Source organism: Crinia signifera, chromosome 11 (assembly GCF_055691185.1).
Source record: "Crinia signifera chromosome 11, ASM5569118v1, whole genome shotgun sequence".
Taxonomy (NCBI): Eukaryota; Metazoa; Chordata; class Amphibia; order Anura; family Myobatrachidae; genus Crinia; species Crinia signifera.
In genome coordinates, this window is record NC_139227.1 from 4609547 (window position 1) to 4628213 (window position 18667).

The 18667-nt window shown below is 41.7% G+C and overlaps 1 protein-coding gene across 1 annotated transcript in view; it reads left to right on the forward strand.

The window, feature by feature from the left end:
• Positions 1-18667, forward strand: part of SLC6A2 (solute carrier family 6 member 2) — a 149682-nt gene that overhangs the window by 57753 nt on the left and 73262 nt on the right. The window contains exons 4-5 of the mRNA XM_083165586.1: positions 1567-1804; positions 9742-9880. Of these exons, the coding sequence (XP_083021712.1) occupies positions 1567-1804; positions 9742-9880 (377 nt within the window). The remainder of the gene's footprint in view (positions 1-1566; positions 1805-9741; positions 9881-18667) is intronic.

An 18667-nucleotide genomic window follows, 5' to 3' on the forward strand; every position in this document is an offset into this window, starting at 1 on the left:
TATTCAATGTCAGGGGAACGGCTGTCGAGCAAGCTCGACAGACGTGCCCATGTCCCGTTTTCGTTTTGCTCGCCTGGAGCTCGGCAGTTGGGATTCAATGTCCCGAGCGGCGAGAAGGGGGCGTGGCCGCGAGTTGAGGACGAAAATAGGCGAGCTCCGGCCAGGAGCTCGCCTATTTCCGGCTTTTCTCGGCAGAACGAGCCCGACAGCTTGTGCTGTCGGGCTCGTTCTGCGCAAAACCCCTGTTCAATGCTGTCGGGGAAGACAGCATTGAATAGGGCCCCGCAGCCATCTCCCCCGTCGGGAGATGGCTGCGGGTGCACGACAAAGATTGAATAGCCCCCTAAGTATCCTTTATCCAAAATGTTCGGGACCAGAAGCATTTTGGATACTTTTATATTTCAGTAAAGTATCTTGAGGTTTCTTGCATTTATGTTGTATAAACACATCAAACACATGAAATACACACAAATATGTTTTATGTGTGCATGAAAAAAGGTTCCAAAACATGAAATGAAATTTGTGTATTATCTCTGGCACTGCATTTGAATGCCAAGCAATCATTTTCTTTCACATATTTAGTGCCAGTTACATATCATGTCCCCAGTAGTGCCAGTTACATATCATGTCCCCAAGAGTGCCAGTTACATGTCATGTCCCCAGTAGTGCCAGTTACATGTCATGTCCCCAGTAGTTCCCATTACAGAGGTCCCAGTAGTGCCAGTTACATGTCATGTCCACAGTAGTGCCAGTTACATATCATGTCCCCAGTAGTGCCAGTTAGAGATGTCACAAGTAGTGTCAGTTACATGTCATGCCCCCAGTAGTGCCAGTTACATGTCATATCCCCAGAAGAGCCAGTTACATATCGTGTCCCCAGTAGTGCCAGTTACATATCATGTCCCCAGTAGTTCCCATTACAGATGTCCCAGTAGTGCCAGTTACATATCATGTCCCCAGTAGTGCCAGTTACATGTCATGTCCCCAGTAGTGCCGGTTACATATCATTTCCCCAGTAGTGCCAGTTACAGATGTCCCAGTAGTGCTTTTAGCAAGAAAAAAAGTACATTCTGGAATCTATAGTTGATATATTATGGAAATTCCGTATTTGCATATTCTGACATATAGTGTACTTGCAAGTGTATTAAGCCTATAAGCAGCAGGACCGGCAACAGGGGGTCAAAGGGGACATACATACTGGGCTATTGTAAGGGGCCCCAAGGTTCTGAGGGGCTCAGGGGCTGTAAGCATGGCTGCGGTAGTGCAGTGCCTAGCTATGGTTTAACGTCCTCCTGGATTCCTGGAAGGGCACTTACTTGGACACCCTTACGGTAACACTCCTGGGCCTGGTTACCTGTCTGCCACTGATATACTGATATACACAGTTGGATAATAACCTGTTAGATAGCATCACATGTTTACATACTAAATGTCTCTATAAATGCTCAAATATGCTGTGGTTGACCTACACAAGGCAGAACACTATGTCCTTTAGAAAAGTATATTATCTGTCATCCATGTTAGAGTTACGACTTACAGATGTGATTTTCTGTTTTTGTTTTCCAGGTGTGGGCTACACTGTTATATTAATAGCGCTCTACGTAGGTTTCTACTACAATGTGATCATTGCATGGTCACTATATTACCTAGCCTCATCCTTCACCTCTGACCTTCCGTGGACCAATTGTGGGAATAAGTGGAACACTGAGAACTGTACTGACCCATCTCTTCTTAATATATCTTTACTGGGTAATGGAACCAAATACTCCAAGTACAAACTAACACCAGCTGCACAGTTTTATGAGTAAGTTACTTTATAGAGAAATGGAGGTTCATTGAGTTTTAGATGCACTGATATATTCATGTACTTAAAATGTCCTTTTTTTCCCCTTTTCTTCCTGTCGCCTGATCTTTATTCACTGAAAAGACACAAAGTAGAAATATAACAAGACTAGAACGTATATTTTACTCACTCGTAATCAAATTAAGAAAAAGTGTAAATATTAAACACATACCGCAGGGGTAGCCAACTCCAGTCCTCGAAAGCTACCAACAGTTCACGTTTTCCAGCTCACTACACTGGTACACAGGTGCACTCATTACTGACTAACGCATTTTAAAAGATCCACAGGTGGAGCTAAATACTTAACTTGTGATTCTGTGAGGAGACCTGGAAAATGTTAACTGTTGGTAGCTCTCGAGGACTGGAGTTGGCTACCCCTGACATACAGTATCTTTAATGTAATAATGTAATTATTAGTTAGTTTGTAAGTACAGTGTGAGGATGGTTCACAAGTAGTGTAACAAGACCCAAGTGCTTCTGCACTAGTCCAAAGAGATGGAATGACTCAGTGCCATGTCAGAGCTGTAGGGGGAACGGTCTACACTAAACCCAAATCTGTTTCTGCGATATTACGTTATCACAATTCACTTTGATGAGTTGGCAAATCAGCTGATGATGTGCCCTATAGACACTGAAATCTGATCACGGTATACACCTCGATGTTTGTTTCCATCAGGCCCGTGTGTTACAACTGATGTTGGGACAATTTGACTGACAGTGTATGACAGTATGCCTGGCCCAGTATATGGCTTTGAGGGGTTACATTGGTATACCTGTACTGGCCTGGCAAGAATCTACAATGACATAGAAACATTATACATGGGAGAGGCCTTGTTACCTTACTGTGTAAATAGCAACATTTACAAGGTCTCTGAATGATTGTGGCTGGAACCATGAGAGCAGTGATAATAATGTTGCATTTGTGTTATATAAATAGCTTTGTACTTCTGCATGTTTTATAAATCCAGGAGTTCACAGTTGATGCCATTGCAATCAAATAGTTTTTATATAAACTTCATAGTAAACAACATTTGGAATTTCTATTTCAGATCAGACTATACTCTTCGTTCTTTGTTAACACTGATTGCTGCAATGTCGGACTAGGGTGTGAAGGGCCCACTGGGAGAATGCAGTGATAGGGGCAATGTTTAGGGGTGTGGCCAGTCTACAGAAGAGGTGTGGCTATCTATTAAAGAGTGCATGGCCTTGGCCCCATGACACAACATATATAGCAAATGGCGCACGATAATATACCAGATTAAGCGGAAGATGTATTAATGCTCTTTGCCCCGGTGCCATCCCGTTTTCAAAGGTTTTGATATTTTTGAAAATGTATTAATAAAGTTTTAAAGATTATTTCATTGCTCTTGCGAAAATAAATGTAATAATATAACAAATAGTAAAATAGTAGTTGAGGGTGAAAAAAGACGTACGTCCATCAAGGATAACCTTTTTACTGTACCCGTTAGAGTGTATGGTGTAGATGTTATATCCCCATTTGAATTTATTTACTTTGTTTCAACTTTTGGCTTAATTGTGATTATGGGTTGTACCCCTGAATGTTACAATGAGATTGGTTTTTGGGGAAGGCAATGCTATTAATTATACTGACAGCTCAATCTCCTGTAGTAGAAAGAATTTTTTACATCTGCCTACTTATGCAATTTATTTTACTATAGTGCCGCACATTCATGAATTTCAAGATATATGCCAAAATCTATATATGTAGATACTGTAAGTCAATAAATAAGACTATAAATAAATCAAAAATAGTGCTCTGGGGTAATAACTTTTAGTGCCCTGGGGTAGAACACTCGGCTGTGCAGGATGATTCTGCGCATATCCGGAATCACAATCACCCTGAACACGGCATGCGGAATGGGCACAAAATAAACACAACTGAACAAGTCTGGAACCTTATCCCAAGATTAGGAGGTGGGGCCCAGGCAGTAGGGCCCGTCACAGGTTCTTCCTGTGGGTCAGTCCAACCCTGAAGTGCGGTCATTAACACTTGGGGTTTTCTAGTAAAAATAGCTTTATAAAAACACACCTTGGTGCAAATGGGAGAGCTCAATATAACACTGAATATCTCCCTTTTCCAATATGGCATTTGTTCCCTATTTTCTTGTGGATGATGAATATGTATGAATGTTGCATCTTTAGGATTTACGTTAAGGTTTAGGGAGGGCAAACCCTTCCCCTCATGTAGATGATACATGCAGCTAAAGCTCCCGTATTCATTTGTTGATTGGATGGCAGTGATGTAAACATTCATGTAAGACGTATTTAGCAACAAGAGTAGATCCATAACTAGTAGGTACTAGTCTAGTAGGGTATCAAAGCTAATCATTTGGAAGTAATAGGATGAGAGATTCAGAAAGTGAGAGATTTGGTGAGAAATCTCCAGTTTTTTTAAAGCGGCAACCATTTCTAATTCAAAATCAAACTGGTGTTACAGTGTAAATGATTTCCGCTTTGAAAAAACTGGAGATTTTTCACCAAATCTCTCACTTTCTCAATCTCTCATCCTATGAGATCCACTGGATCCATGATCCACTCTTCAAGCTTTTCCACTTCCAGTTATTTCTTTTCAGTGCAGTGCAATGTGCAGTTCTCAAGGAACGAATAAAATTCATCTAGTGCATTAAAATATTTTTTATATTCCATATGCAAAACTTTAAAACAACATATGATCCTTTCACATAAAAAGTGCACAAAAAATGATTTGTCTTAAAAAGCCCATCGTGTTTTATGTGTTATAGAATCTTTTAGTTCAGGAGAATTGAACCAGAGAAATTGGAAGCCATTACCAACTGACATCAGCCTACAAGACTCACAGCAAAACAATGATTTCTTAAGTTGACACATTATTGTTGCCAGTTTTTAAGAAATTCTCTACCATTGCTGCATCCATCCCTTCAATGACCGGAAATCTCTGCATTTCAAAATGAGAGCATCGATCTCACATCATTTTCCATTCTTGTTTGCACATGTAGGGAAAGTTTTGTGCCACAGATCTTTCTCGAAAGATTTATCTTTGCAGCTCATTTCTATATATGGAAAAACTTTGTCCTCATGCATCTACCCTCTTTTGTTTTTTGTGCCATATGGTGTCAAAAGCCTGGCAGAATTACTAGCGTAAGCACTTTTTCCTCAATTTTGCTAAGTTTTCTTTTCTCAGATCGATCGATCCATCCATCCATCTCTATACATATACATATACCTGCGAGTCCCGAAACGTTGGACACCAGCATTTGTTTTTAAATGCCATAATACAAAATGATTTAGAAGACCTCTGAGTGCCGCTGCATTATTGATTTTCCAGCATATACATTTATTCCGGAGGGCACCGGGGCAAGCTACAATTGTTGGGAGAGTGCCAGGCCTCAAACAGATATATATAGAGAAGCTGTTTGGTGCAGGATGTGTGAACATAGCCATGATTAAGGTCCTACAGAGGCCCGAAACGTTGGCAATACTCATGTGGATATGAATAAATAACCTTTTTTCATCTGCAAAAGTGGTGAGTGCTCTGGATTACTTTTATTTGGATTGTGTACCACAGAAGTATCGGTGGGATATGGGAGCACCCCATGAATGGGAACTACAGAACTGTGAGTGCAAATTGGACTGATTTGTATATATATATATATATATATATATATATATATATATATATATATATATATATATATATATATACAGGGCTATTTTTGTGCAGGCTCCAGCAGGAACTGTGGCCCTTATTCTAGCTCACTCTTTCTGACAAAATATTTGTTAGATGGACAAAACCATGAGCACTGCAGGTGAGGCAGGTGTTACTTGTGCAGAGATAATTAGATTTGGGTGGGGTTTTACTTCTGCCTCACCTGCAGTGCACATGGTTTTGTCCATCTAAGAAATATTTTGTCAGAAAGAGTGAGCTAGAATAAGGGCCACAGTTCCTGCTGAAGCCTGCACAAAAATAGCCCTGTATATATACATATAGAAAGAGAAACCCCTACCGTGCCAGGAAGGTTTAAGAGCAGCAACTCTGGGAGATCCCCTGTTAGGTGGGATCCGAGGGATTTTAGAAATTAAAGAAAAGGGCTTCAGAGTGCGCTAATAACAATTGCAGTAAAACAATAGTGATTAAAAAATTTATGACATTTTTAATAAAAATATTCAGTATAATGTCTGATATTTCATAATCTGTGATTGAACTTCCATAGAATGTTGTTGGCCCAATGCATTTCGTCACTGAAGTGACTTCATCAGGGGCGAAGGAAGCAAATAAGCAGAACCAGTTCGAGCGTTAGTCTTCGTATATGGTACGGCCTCATAAGAATTGTAATTCTGAGGTGGTGGTCCCAATCCTAAGTATGGGTAATCGTCAAGAACAGTTGACGGAAAAAGAGCTGAATGTAGTAAATCCTTATTTAGGCCATAACAATAGATTTTGACAAGTAGCAAAAAGTGTTCAAACTGGGGATCCAATGCTGATTTTTTTCAGAAAGATTGGCCCCCAATATGGTGACAATTGGGAACAAAAGTTCAGACCAGTATAGGGTGGTCAAACCGGATGTGCTCTCCAGGGATCCAAAATCCAGGTATATGGATTTCCAGGTATACCCGATGGCCACTGAGATATTTTACTGTACAACTTTCTGTTACGTATTAACTATTCACCATTGTCTCTAACTTACTCGTGGTTTAAAACTGGTAATTATATATTTTTAAGTGTGTACTCACATGTACTATATCTGACAGATTGGCGCAATATATATATATAACACAGTATGCTATTTATCCCTTAACAGCAGGGATTATTAGTAAACACATCCTCTCCCCTCCCTATTCTTCATCTGGTGGATGATGGCCTTTAGGCTCTTTTGCAAGGGTGCCAGATGCCCATGACTTCCATGGTGTCTTGTAATCTCTTCACCCTGTGAGTGTAAGGTCTTTTTTAATGGCCACCACCTATCCGGGCCTTATTTTGGTTCACTCTCAGAGGCAAATTCCTTCTCAAATGGACAAAACCATGTGCACTGCAGGTGGGGCAGATGTAACTTGTGCAGAGAGAATTAGATTTGGGTGAGTTATTTTGTTTCTGTGCAGGGTAAATACCGACTGCTTTATTTCTACACTGCAATATAGATCTCACTGTGAAGAAAAAACTGGTATTATATTATAAATGACCTATTGGATCCCAGTAGATTTACTGGCATGCCTGCAAAATTAAGGCATTTGCTCTTCTTCCTTCATTGTATGAAGCTGTAGTTAATGCCTACTCATCTATTCCATTAATAGGATCAAGCGAGCCAGAGCTGTTGGATTTAGCACCTTATTCTGGTCCATTCGAATCCCCGCGTACATCTGCACGGGGCCAATGTTTTTGCATTGCGCATTTCTGCACATGTGATCAGCACCGGGCTCTTGGACTGTTTTGGTTCCAAAAATATTTGGGACAAAAGAAGTGGGGGTCCCCCGTATCTCTGCAGCCAGCACAGGGCTCCAACACTCAGAAGGGTAATGCCACAGCCGGAGAACACACTTTTAGATAGGTCCCCCGGCTATTACCCCCCAACTGCTTACCCCTGGCCACGGTGCATGGGTGAGTGCCCCCCCCCTCAATATAGGGGTCCCTCCCAGGGCACCCAATGGTCAGGGCTGAAGCCTGGGGCTAACCCCAGCACCACTGTGCCGTGAATGCAGGGTTGAGGGTATGTAAAGTGTTAACATTAAAATTAGTATTGGGTTTGGCTGTGCTACTACAACTTCCAGCATGCCTTCCCCACATGAAGGGTATTAAAGGGCCCGCTGAGACTTGTAGTTCCACTGCCGATCTAATACTACAATAAAAACACAAACAAAAGCTCAAAAACGTAAGAAAAAAATTCTGGAAAAACTCAAGCCAAACTTTTCATGTGCTGACCGTTAACATGTTGACGTTTTGCTTGTGTGAACACATTGTTCGTGTCTACTTAGTGCATGTCCACTGCTTCTGTCTAGTAAAAGTCCTGCCCAAAATATCTGCCATCTACTCTAGCGTCCTTTGGAAGTGTATCTACTGAGCTGGGGCATTTTGGCTGGGACGTTTTAATCAGTTTTCTATAGAATACTTTTGTTAAAGAGATAATGACCATGGCCAGGGGCAGAACCGGAGCTAAAATGGCACTGGAAAAATGTCTAGAAGTGGCGTCACGTGGGCAGATCGACACCAAATGTAGGTATATCTAGCACCAAACTAGGTGGGATTAATACAGCCTTAGACCGGTGTGAACGTTGTTGGTTTGGTTGTCTAGTGCCCCAAGGTGTTTATGCTCCTGTGACAAACCACAAACCTCCAAATTCAAATAATGCCCCACGTCTTCCAACTGAGACTGAACACGGACCCCAAAACCTCCATCAAGCAGACAAACAACTCATTACCGCAATCCCTTTAATATCACAAATATCGCACCCCACGCCCATTTCTAGGGCACTTCTCACCTGGACCTAGAAATGGCCCTGGGTACCATCTATGTGTACCAATAACAAAAGGGTGTACTCGCTCTCAAACTGCGTTCCCCAAGATGGTGTGGTTCTTAGTTACTTTGTCTATCTCTAGTTGATCAGCGGTTTTTGATTTTAACCCTTTGAGTGCTAACATTGCTGCGGTCGATCCACGAAGCATCCACTAAAAATGCCGGCACCGCTCTCCGCAACGGTTCTTTCAGTATAAATAAATACAGATACGGCCGAGTCAATTAATTAAAGTTTAGGTCAATATTGCTACCAAAAAAAGAACAGTCGCTGTGAGCGGCGCTGCCATATTTTATGGATATTTTGATGATCTCTCACAGCAACGTTGGCACTAAAGGGTTAAAGTCTCATTAGACGTCTTAAACCAGTGGTTCTCAACCTCCGTCCTCAGGACCCCCCCCCCAACAGTGCACGTTTTCCAATTATTCTAATAATTAGCTCCACCTGCTGCACCTGTGCAACTGCCAGGTGACCTGGAAAACGTGAACTGTTGGGGGCGGGGTCCTGAGGGCCAAGGTTGAGAACCACTGTCTTAAGCTGTCCTCCACCTGCCCCCTTGTCCTTGGGATATGGTGGCCATGAAAAAGTGCTTACAGCCAATCGCCTCTCAAGTGAAGGTGCTGTATAATAAATTATTGCAAAATGATGTGCCTTGAATTTTTTTTTTTTTAATGCTTTTTATTGGTGTCTTATATTTAGTTTAATGTTTTCATTACAAGCAAGTGCCAACGTACCCTCAATGTCCAACATATATTGTGTCCATTTACTAGTTGGTGAACAAAGCTATGTCTGCACTTTCTCTTTTAAACCACCCTCGTTATCTCGTATCATTCAGAAAATTATTGCAGAATGATACTATGGTGGCAATTAAGACCATTTGTTCTCCCCGAAATCTCATTAGTTAAACCAAGTGTTTTAGCAAACGATGAGTTTTTTCCAATAAAGCTGCAAATTGGAAGCGTTGATATTAATCCTGAACATTTCCACTTCACAGGATTATACTATTCGATTGTAAGAAGAGTATTGGCATCGTTTTAACCCTTTGCAGTCCAAATTTTTTGCAATTCAAACAGTCTGGTGTAAATGTTTAAATGAATTGTCATTGTTTGAATTTTTTTATTATAAAATGGTCTATGTTGACTGTTGAACGATGTTAATGTTCTTATTTTAAAGTGTCTCACCACTGGATCTGCTTCTAGCGCTAGGGCTGTTGATCCTGACCAGACGTTGGACCTGAAAGGGTTAAAAATCTGTTATTGGAGTGTAAAATCAGGAAAATCCATTAATGTTTTTTTTTGTATGGGTGCAACTGAAATGTCTAACTGTTATCTGAGTATTTACTGTATGGCCAGTTGTCAGGTAACCAAGCTGTAGCCTTTTATCTCTCCCTGTAGACGTGGAGTGCTGCATCTGCATGAAAGTGCTGGAATCCATGATCTTGGCCTACCACGGTGGCAGCTAACTCTGTGTCTCTTTGCTATACTTATAGTCCTTTTTTTCAGCTTGTGGAAAGGGGTGAAGACATCAGGCAAAGTAAGTAGAAAACAATCAGCGCAATAAACTGTTTTACCTATTTGCTGAAAATATAAATAAATGCTTCAACAAAATATAACCATGATGACTGTAGCTTAATCTACCGTTGTGGGAGGGGTCAGTGACTTTACACGATTATCCCAGCTGTATCATTGATTATCATTGGCTCCTATTCTTGTCCCCAATTCACCACATTCATCATTTCGCCAGTATCTTTCTGCTTTTATCATGCATGTAATTATTGTTTATTTATAAGGTGCTACATAACTCAAGTCAGATAATCGCTAAAAGTTATACAATTATTTCATGCTTGATAGCAGAACAAGTACATACCAGTTTGTCGGGGAAGGGGAGATATAGAACAATTAGCTAAGAAGAAAGTACTCGATTATAGTCAATAGGGAAAAAGCGACGTCAAAAGGTGCTTCCCGGAAGAAATATACTGTACAGATGGAGATAGGCAGGGTTAGGCGGGGGTGCGGGTTAGCGGCAGGTACCGGCGGACAGCGCCCGGAAGTCAAAGAGGGCTGACAGGGAGCTGCGTCAGAAGGGGACGCGCAAGAGTTTTGTGCGCATGCATCCCCTCCCAGATCCAACCGCCAGACCCCCGCTAAACGAGAGGCGCTCCACCTGTAGGTGATATTAAGATACTGAAGAGCTGTAGTGAGATAGCCAGTGAGTGATGTGAGGATCTAGAGTCCTGGTAATCAGTAGATAATTGTGAAATAGACTAATCCCATTAAATCTTACTGATAACAGGGCTTTTACCATTTGATAAATCAGTCTGATAGTGTCATACTTTGATCTTTTGATATAGGTCGACAGGGCCAAGGTTGACAGGCTCAGAAGGTCGACACAAGCATTAGGTCTACAATGGGAAGGTCGTTTTGAGTTTTTCACGTTTTTAATTTCATACTCTACCATGCACTAGGGCGTGGAGGAAGAATATAATAGTGTGTCCTACGAGGGGACAAGGAACCCTGATTTACTCTATTCATTTATCATATCACCCAAACCACTACTGCTTCCAATTCACCTTATAGTCAGTTATAGAGCACATACGGTACTGCTGACAATTCACCTTATAGTCAGTTATAGAGCACATACGGTACTGCTTACAATTCACCTTATAGTCAGTTATAGAGCACATACGGTACTGCTTACAATTCACCTTATAGTCAGTTATAGAGCACATACGGTACTGCTTACAATTCACCTTATAGTCAGTTATAGAGCACATACGGTACTGCTTACAATTCACCTTATAGTCAGTTATAGAGCACATACGGTACTGCTGACAATTCACCTTATAGTCAGTTATAGAGCACATACGGTGCTGCTGACAATTCACCTTATAGTCAGTTATAGAGCACATACGGTACTGCTTACAATTCACCTTATAGTCAGTTATAGAGCACATACGGTACCGCTGACAATTCACCTTATAGTCAGTTATAGAGCACATACAGTACTGCTTACAATTCACCTTATAGTCAGTTATAGAGCACATACGGTACTGCTGACAATTCACCTTATAGTCAGTTATAGAGCACATACGGTGCTGCTTACAATTCACCTTATAGTCAGTTATAGAGCACATACGGTACTGCTGACAATTCACCTTATAGTCAGTTATAGAGCACATACGGTACTGCTTACAATTCACCTTATAGTCAGTTATAGAGCACATACGGTACTGCTTACAATTCACCTTATAGTCAGTTATAGAGCACATACGGTACTGCTGACAATTCACCTTATAGTCAGTTATAGAGCACATACGGTGCTGCTTACAATTCACCTTATAGTCAGTTATAGAGCACATACGGTACTGCTGACAATTCACCTTATAGTCAGTTATAGAGCACATACTGTACTGCTTACAATTCACCTTATAGTCAGTTATAGAGCACATACAGTACTGCTTACAATTCACCTTATAGTCAGTTATAGAGCACATACGGTACTGCTGACAATTCACCTTATAGTCAGTTATAGAGCACATACGGTACTGCTTACAATTCACCTTATAGTCAGTTATAGAGCACATACGGTACCGCTGACAATTCACCTTATAGTCAGTTATAGAGCACATACAGTACTGCTTACAATTCACCTTATAGTCAGTTATAGAGCACATACGGTACTGCTGACAATTCACCTTATAGTCAGTTATAGAGCACATACGGTACTGCTGACAATTCACCTTATAGTCAGTTATAGTGCACATACGGTACTGCTGACAATTCACCTTATAGTCAGTTATAGAGCACATACGGTACTGCTGACAATTCACCTTATAGTCAGTTATAGAGCACATACAGTACTCCTTACAATTCAACTTATAGTCAGTTATAGAGCACATACTGTACTGCTTACAATTCACCTTATAGTCAGTTATAGAGCACATACTGTACTGCTGACAATTCACCTTATAGTCAGTTATAGAGCACATACGGTACTGCTTACAATTCACCTTACAGTCAGTTATAGAGCACATACGGTACTGCTTACAATTCACCTTATAGTCAGTTATAGAGCACATACTGTACTGTACTGCTTACAATTCACCTTATTGTCAGTTATAGAGCACATACGGTACTGCTTACAATTCACCTTATAGTCAGTTATAGAGCACAAACGGTACTGCTGACAAATCACCTTATAGTCAGTTATAGAGCACATACTGTACTGCTTACAATTCACCTTATAGTCAGTTATAGAGCACGTATGGTACTGCTTACAATTCACCTTATAGTCAGTTATAGAGCACGTACTGTACTGCTGACAATTCACCTTATAGTCAGTTATAGAGCACATACGGTACTGCTTACAATTCACCTTATAGTCAGTTATAGAGCACATATGGTACTGCTTACAATTCACCTTATAGTCAGTTATAGAGCACATACGGTACTGCTGAAAATTCACCTTATAGTCAGTTATAGAGCTCATACGGTACTGCTGACAATTCACCTTATATTCAGTTATAGAGCACATACGGTACTGCTTACAACTCACCTTATATTCAGTTATAGAGCACATACTGTACTGCTGACAACTCACCTTATAGTCAGTTATAGAGCACATATGGTACTGCTCACAATTCACCTTATATTCAGTTATAGAGCACATACGGTACTGCTGACAATTCAACTTATATTCAGTTATAGAGCACATACGGTACTGCTTACAATTCACCTTATAGTCAGTTATAGAGCACATACTGTACTGCTGACAACTCACCTTATAGTCAATTATAGAGCACATACAGTACTGCTGACAATTCAACTTATATTCAGTTATAGAGCACATACGGTACTGCTTACAATTCACCTTATAGTCAGTTATAGAGCACATACGGTACTGCTGACAATTCACCTTATAGTCAGTTATAGAGCACATACGGTACTGCTGACAATTCACCTTATAGTCAGTTATAGTGCACATACGGTACTGCTGACAATTCACCTTATAGTCAGTTATAGAGCACATACGGTACTGCTGACAATTCACCTTATAGTCAGTTATAGAGCACATACAGTACTCCTTACAATTCAACTTATAGTCAGTTATAGAGCACATACTGTACTGCTTACAATTCACCTTATAGTCAGTTATAGAGCACATACTGTACTGCTGACAATTCACCTTATAGTCAGTTATAGAGCACATACGGTACTGCTTACAATTCACCTTACAGTCAGTTATAGAGCACATACGGTACTGCTTACAATTCACCTTATAGTCAGTTATAGAGCACATACTGTACTGTACTGCTTACAATTCACCTTATTGTCAGTTATAGAGCACATACGGTACTGCTTACAATTCACCTTATAGTCAGTTATAGAGCACAAACGGTACTGCTGACAAATCACCTTATAGTCAGTTATAGAGCACATACTGTACTGCTTACAATTCACCTTATAGTCAGTTATAGAGCACGTATGGTACTGCTTACAATTCACCTTATAGTCAGTTATAGAGCACGTACTGTACTGCTGACAATTCACCTTATAGTCAGTTATAGAGCACATACGGTACTGCTTACAATTCACCTTATAGTCAGTTATAGAGCACATATGGTACTGCTTACAATTCACCTTATAGTCAGTTATAGAGCACATACGGTACTGCTGAAAATTCACCTTATAGTCAGTTATAGAGCTCATACGGTACTGCTGACAATTCACCTTATATTCAGTTATAGAGCACATACGGTACTGCTTACAACTCACCTTATATTCAGTTATAGAGCACATACTGTACTGCTGACAACTCACCTTATAGTCAGTTATAGAGCACATATGGTACTGCTCACAATTCACCTTATATTCAGTTATAGAGCACATACGGTACTGCTGACAATTCAACTTATATTCAGTTATAGAGCACATACGGTACTGCTTACAATTCACCTTATAGTCAGTTATAGAGCACATACTGTACTGCTGACAACTCACCTTATAGTCAATTATAGAGCACATACAGTACTGCTGACAATTCAACTTATATTCAGTTATAGAGCACATACGGTACTGCTTACAATTCACCTTATAGTCAGTTATAGAGCACATAAGGTACTGCTTACAATTCACCTTATAGTCAGTATAGAGCACATACGGTACTGCTTACAATTCTCTTATAGTCAGTTATAGAGCACATACGGTACTGCTTACAATTCACCTTATAGTCAGTTATAGAGCACAAACGGTACTGCTGACAAATCACCTTATAGTCAGTTATAGAGCACATACAGAACTGCTGACAAATTAACTTATAGTCAGTTATAAAGCACATACAGTACTGCTGACAATTCACCTTATAGTCAGTTATAGAGCACATACAGTACTGCTTACAATTCACCTTATAGTCAGTTATAGAGCACGTACGGTACTGCTTACAATTCACCTTATAGTCAGTTATAGAGCACGTACTGTACTGCTGACAATTCACCTTATAGTCAGTTATAGAGCACATACAGTACTGCTGACAATTCAACTTTTATTCAGTTATAGAGCACATACAGTACTGCTGACAATTCAACTTATATTCAGTTATAGAGCACATACGGTACTGCTTACAATTCACCTTATAGGCAGTTATAGAGCACATAAGGTACTGCTTACAATTCACCTTATAGTCAGTATAGAGCACATACGGTACTGCTTACAATTCACCTTATAGTCAGTTATAGAGCACATACGGTACTGCTTACAATTCACCTTATAGTCAGTATAGAGCACATACGGTACTGCTTACAATTCACCTTATAGTCAGTTATAGAGCACATACGGTACTGCTGACAATTCACCTTATAGTCAGTTATAGAGCACATACGGTACTGCTTACAATTCACCTTATAGTCAGTATAGAGCACATAAGGTACTGCTTACAATTCACCTTATAGTCAGTATAGAGCACATACGGTACTGCTTATAATTCACCTTATAGTCAGTTATAGAGCACATACGGTACTGCTTACAATTCACCTTATAGTCAGTATAGAGCACATACGGTATTGCTTACAATTCACCTTATAGTCAGTTATAGAGCACATACGGTACTGCTTACAATTCACCTTATAGTCAGTTATAGAGCACATACGGTACTGCTTACAATTCACCTTATAGTCAGTTATAGAGCACATACGGTGCTGCTTACAATTCACCTTATAGTCAGTTATAGAGCACATACGGTACTGCTTACAATTCACCTTACAGTCAGTTATATTAGCACATACGGTACTGCTTACAATTCACCTTATAGTCAGTTATAGAGCACATACGGTACTGCTGACAATTCACCTTATAGTCAGTTATAGAGCACATACGGAACTGTACCTGTCATTGCCATGTTACAGCTGAATATTTTTCACAGGTTGTAAACTTAAATTCTGGACTCTTATTATTTAATTTTAATTTAAGACTGAATGTAAATGGCATATACAGTATTGACACCCCATCTACACCTGATTGGTACCCCATCTACACCGCAGGGGCGCATGCAAGGGGGGTTTCCGAGTATCTAGAAACCCCCCTTGGCGGCCCGATATATCGTACGCCGGTTTTGATGTTTTTCCCGGTCAGGCGCCGAGAGTAACACTGAGCCCTGCTGCTTCCTTCCAGCTCTCTCCTCCATGCTGCTGCTGAAGCTGAGCTACAGATACAGATACAGATGCAGATGCCGCTGTAACCCGGCGAGGGATGCTTACAGCATCCCAAAATCCGGTAAAAACCCTGATAACGGGGTTTTTACCGCATTTTTCGCTTAGAGAATTTCCCCCCAAGTCACCTATGCAGGCTAACATGCTTTAACCCATCGGGAAGACTTTTTGAGCATGGCAGAGTTACAATTCTTTTGTGTACATTAGTATTCAATCATTTGGTGTGTGCAGAAGGATAAATGGTACTGTTGGCTGTGATTCAATGAATAGCCTCTATCGCTTATTAGTAAGAATTAACCTATGTGGAGCGTGGCTTGGTCTGGGACGTGAGCGGGCGCTGTAGGTGAGAGCTCCGCTAAAAATCCTGATAAATTATCCTGTCCCAAGGACCATTGGCATACCACACTTACCTTCTCGCTCTCCAGAGCCTCTCCTGCATCTCCTGTGCCGTCCGCGGGTCTCTTGGATGGCTTGTGGGGTCTTCGGCGGCTGCCTAGTCCTGCTGCACTCCGTGCTCCCTTCTCCTCAGCTCCGCACATGGGTGCCATCTTGGATCCGCTTCTTCCCGCTCTGTAGCTCTGGCCTGGTCCTGCCCTGCTGCCACACCGGCAGTATACGCATCAAAGGCGCCGCTGATATCTTCCTCCTGCTGCGCTCTGCTCCCGCCTCCGGTGGTGAGTGGAACTGCGGGGTTGTGGGGTGGCGTGGATGCACATGCTGAGAAGCCGCCATCCCTGCTACAGCCTCATATACAGCTCCTCACACGTGGGACTCCAGCACCATCTTGCCTAGGTGCGGCAGCTGTTTCCCCTGTGACCCTCTGTGTGCCTGCCTGCACGCTGCTGCTGTGTGTGCTCCGGTGACCTTCTTGGATCCTCGTGCTCCCTGCTGCCATCTGCGCTGACACGTGTGGACAGTACCTCTGGAACTTCATCTGACTGCAGGTCGGTGTGCTCGCGGCCGGTTGTGTTCCTGCTGTCACTGTCCTCGGTACATCTAGTGGTTTGCTAGCCACCGCCATTGTCTATTAAGGCTCCATATTATTCCCATGATTATGGAAGCCTCTTTTCAACAACTACTGCAGGCTATATACACTTCTGCTGACAAGCTTATTGCCAAATTGGCTGATGTGCAGGGGGGTGCCCTATCAAACTCCATTGTTCCTGATAAGTGTGATCCTGGTGATGAGAAGAATCTGCCTCAGTGCCATGATCCTGCAATCTCTACAGCACCTTCATTTGCTACTACCCTGGATGGGTTACCCTGGCTTGATTTATCCGGTTATGAGGGTCCTTGGTACTCTATACCTGTGTGCTTGGATGAGGCTGTGGTCCACCCAAAAATTCCTCCATTTCTCCTTATTTCAGCTGAAGGATTCTGGATTTCATGTTTTGACTCTCCTAGATATGGGTCTGTCCACCATCTCTATGTGCCATTTATACCATGTTTTCGCTATCCTACTGATCCTTGGAGCGGGACTGTCGCTGTACCTACTTACTTGAAACACGTTGACACTTGACTAAAAGATAATGCTACATCTACCTGCCAAAATGCAAATAGTGTTTAAATACTGTTCTACATACGCTGACTAACCCTTATGTTACTAGTTTTTCAATATCCTTTTATTTATTTAATTTTTTTATGATATCCCGTTGTTCAGTAACACATATACATTTCAACTGACTCACAATGGCCCTTATTCTGATCGGTGCGGCCGGATCCGAATATGCGGCCAGCACCGTGCGTCCTAAACCCCGCCTTCCATACGGATCGCCAACTCCGTCCGTACGCGGTAAGAAGCTGTCCGAACGGACCGCACGTGTATTTCTCAAGAATACACCTCCTCCATCTCAGGGAACCTCCCCCATCATTCGATGGTTGCAGACCATCGAATGCAGGACCGAATGGCCAGGCAGCTCCCGCAACCTCAGACCACACGGGCATTTCTCCGTGCAAAAGCAGGGATCTGGGCGGGCAGCTGACATCCAGCAATGTCATATGTCCGCCCCCTGCACGTGCGTCACGACCGCATTACCATACGTACGCCCAGCGTTTGCATGGGAACGCCCATGAAACGCGGGGTGTAAACATATGGTAATGAGGCCAAACAGCCCTTCACACCCCTCTCCACCCCCTGTTCCTAGTGTACACATTTAATGCGGAATGTGGCCGTGCGTACCGCTCGCACATGCGCAGAGACGCCTCTGCACATGCGCAGACACAAAACATCGGCGGCACGAACGCAAGCGGATATTACCGCACCAACCAGAATAAGGGCCAATGTGATTATTGCTATCCTATATCACTTTGTGTCTCAGTTATTAGGTTCTCCTTACTAGATCCTTGCGGGAGAGCTGGGCCACTATGGCTTGAGGTGGTTGTGCTCCACCTAAAAACCCCATGTATGCTACTGATGGAAATGACTAGATTCTGGACTTTGAAATTCAAATATTCTGAATGTTTTCCCATTTTTCCTAGAATGCCTAATGATGAGGTTACTGAGTTAATCTTGCTTTTTCGGCTGATTGAGAGCTGACCGGATTAATGTTATATGCATTATTATAATTTGAGATGCATTTTTCTGACTGTACCTTATGTTTTTTCCTTACTGTGGCTCT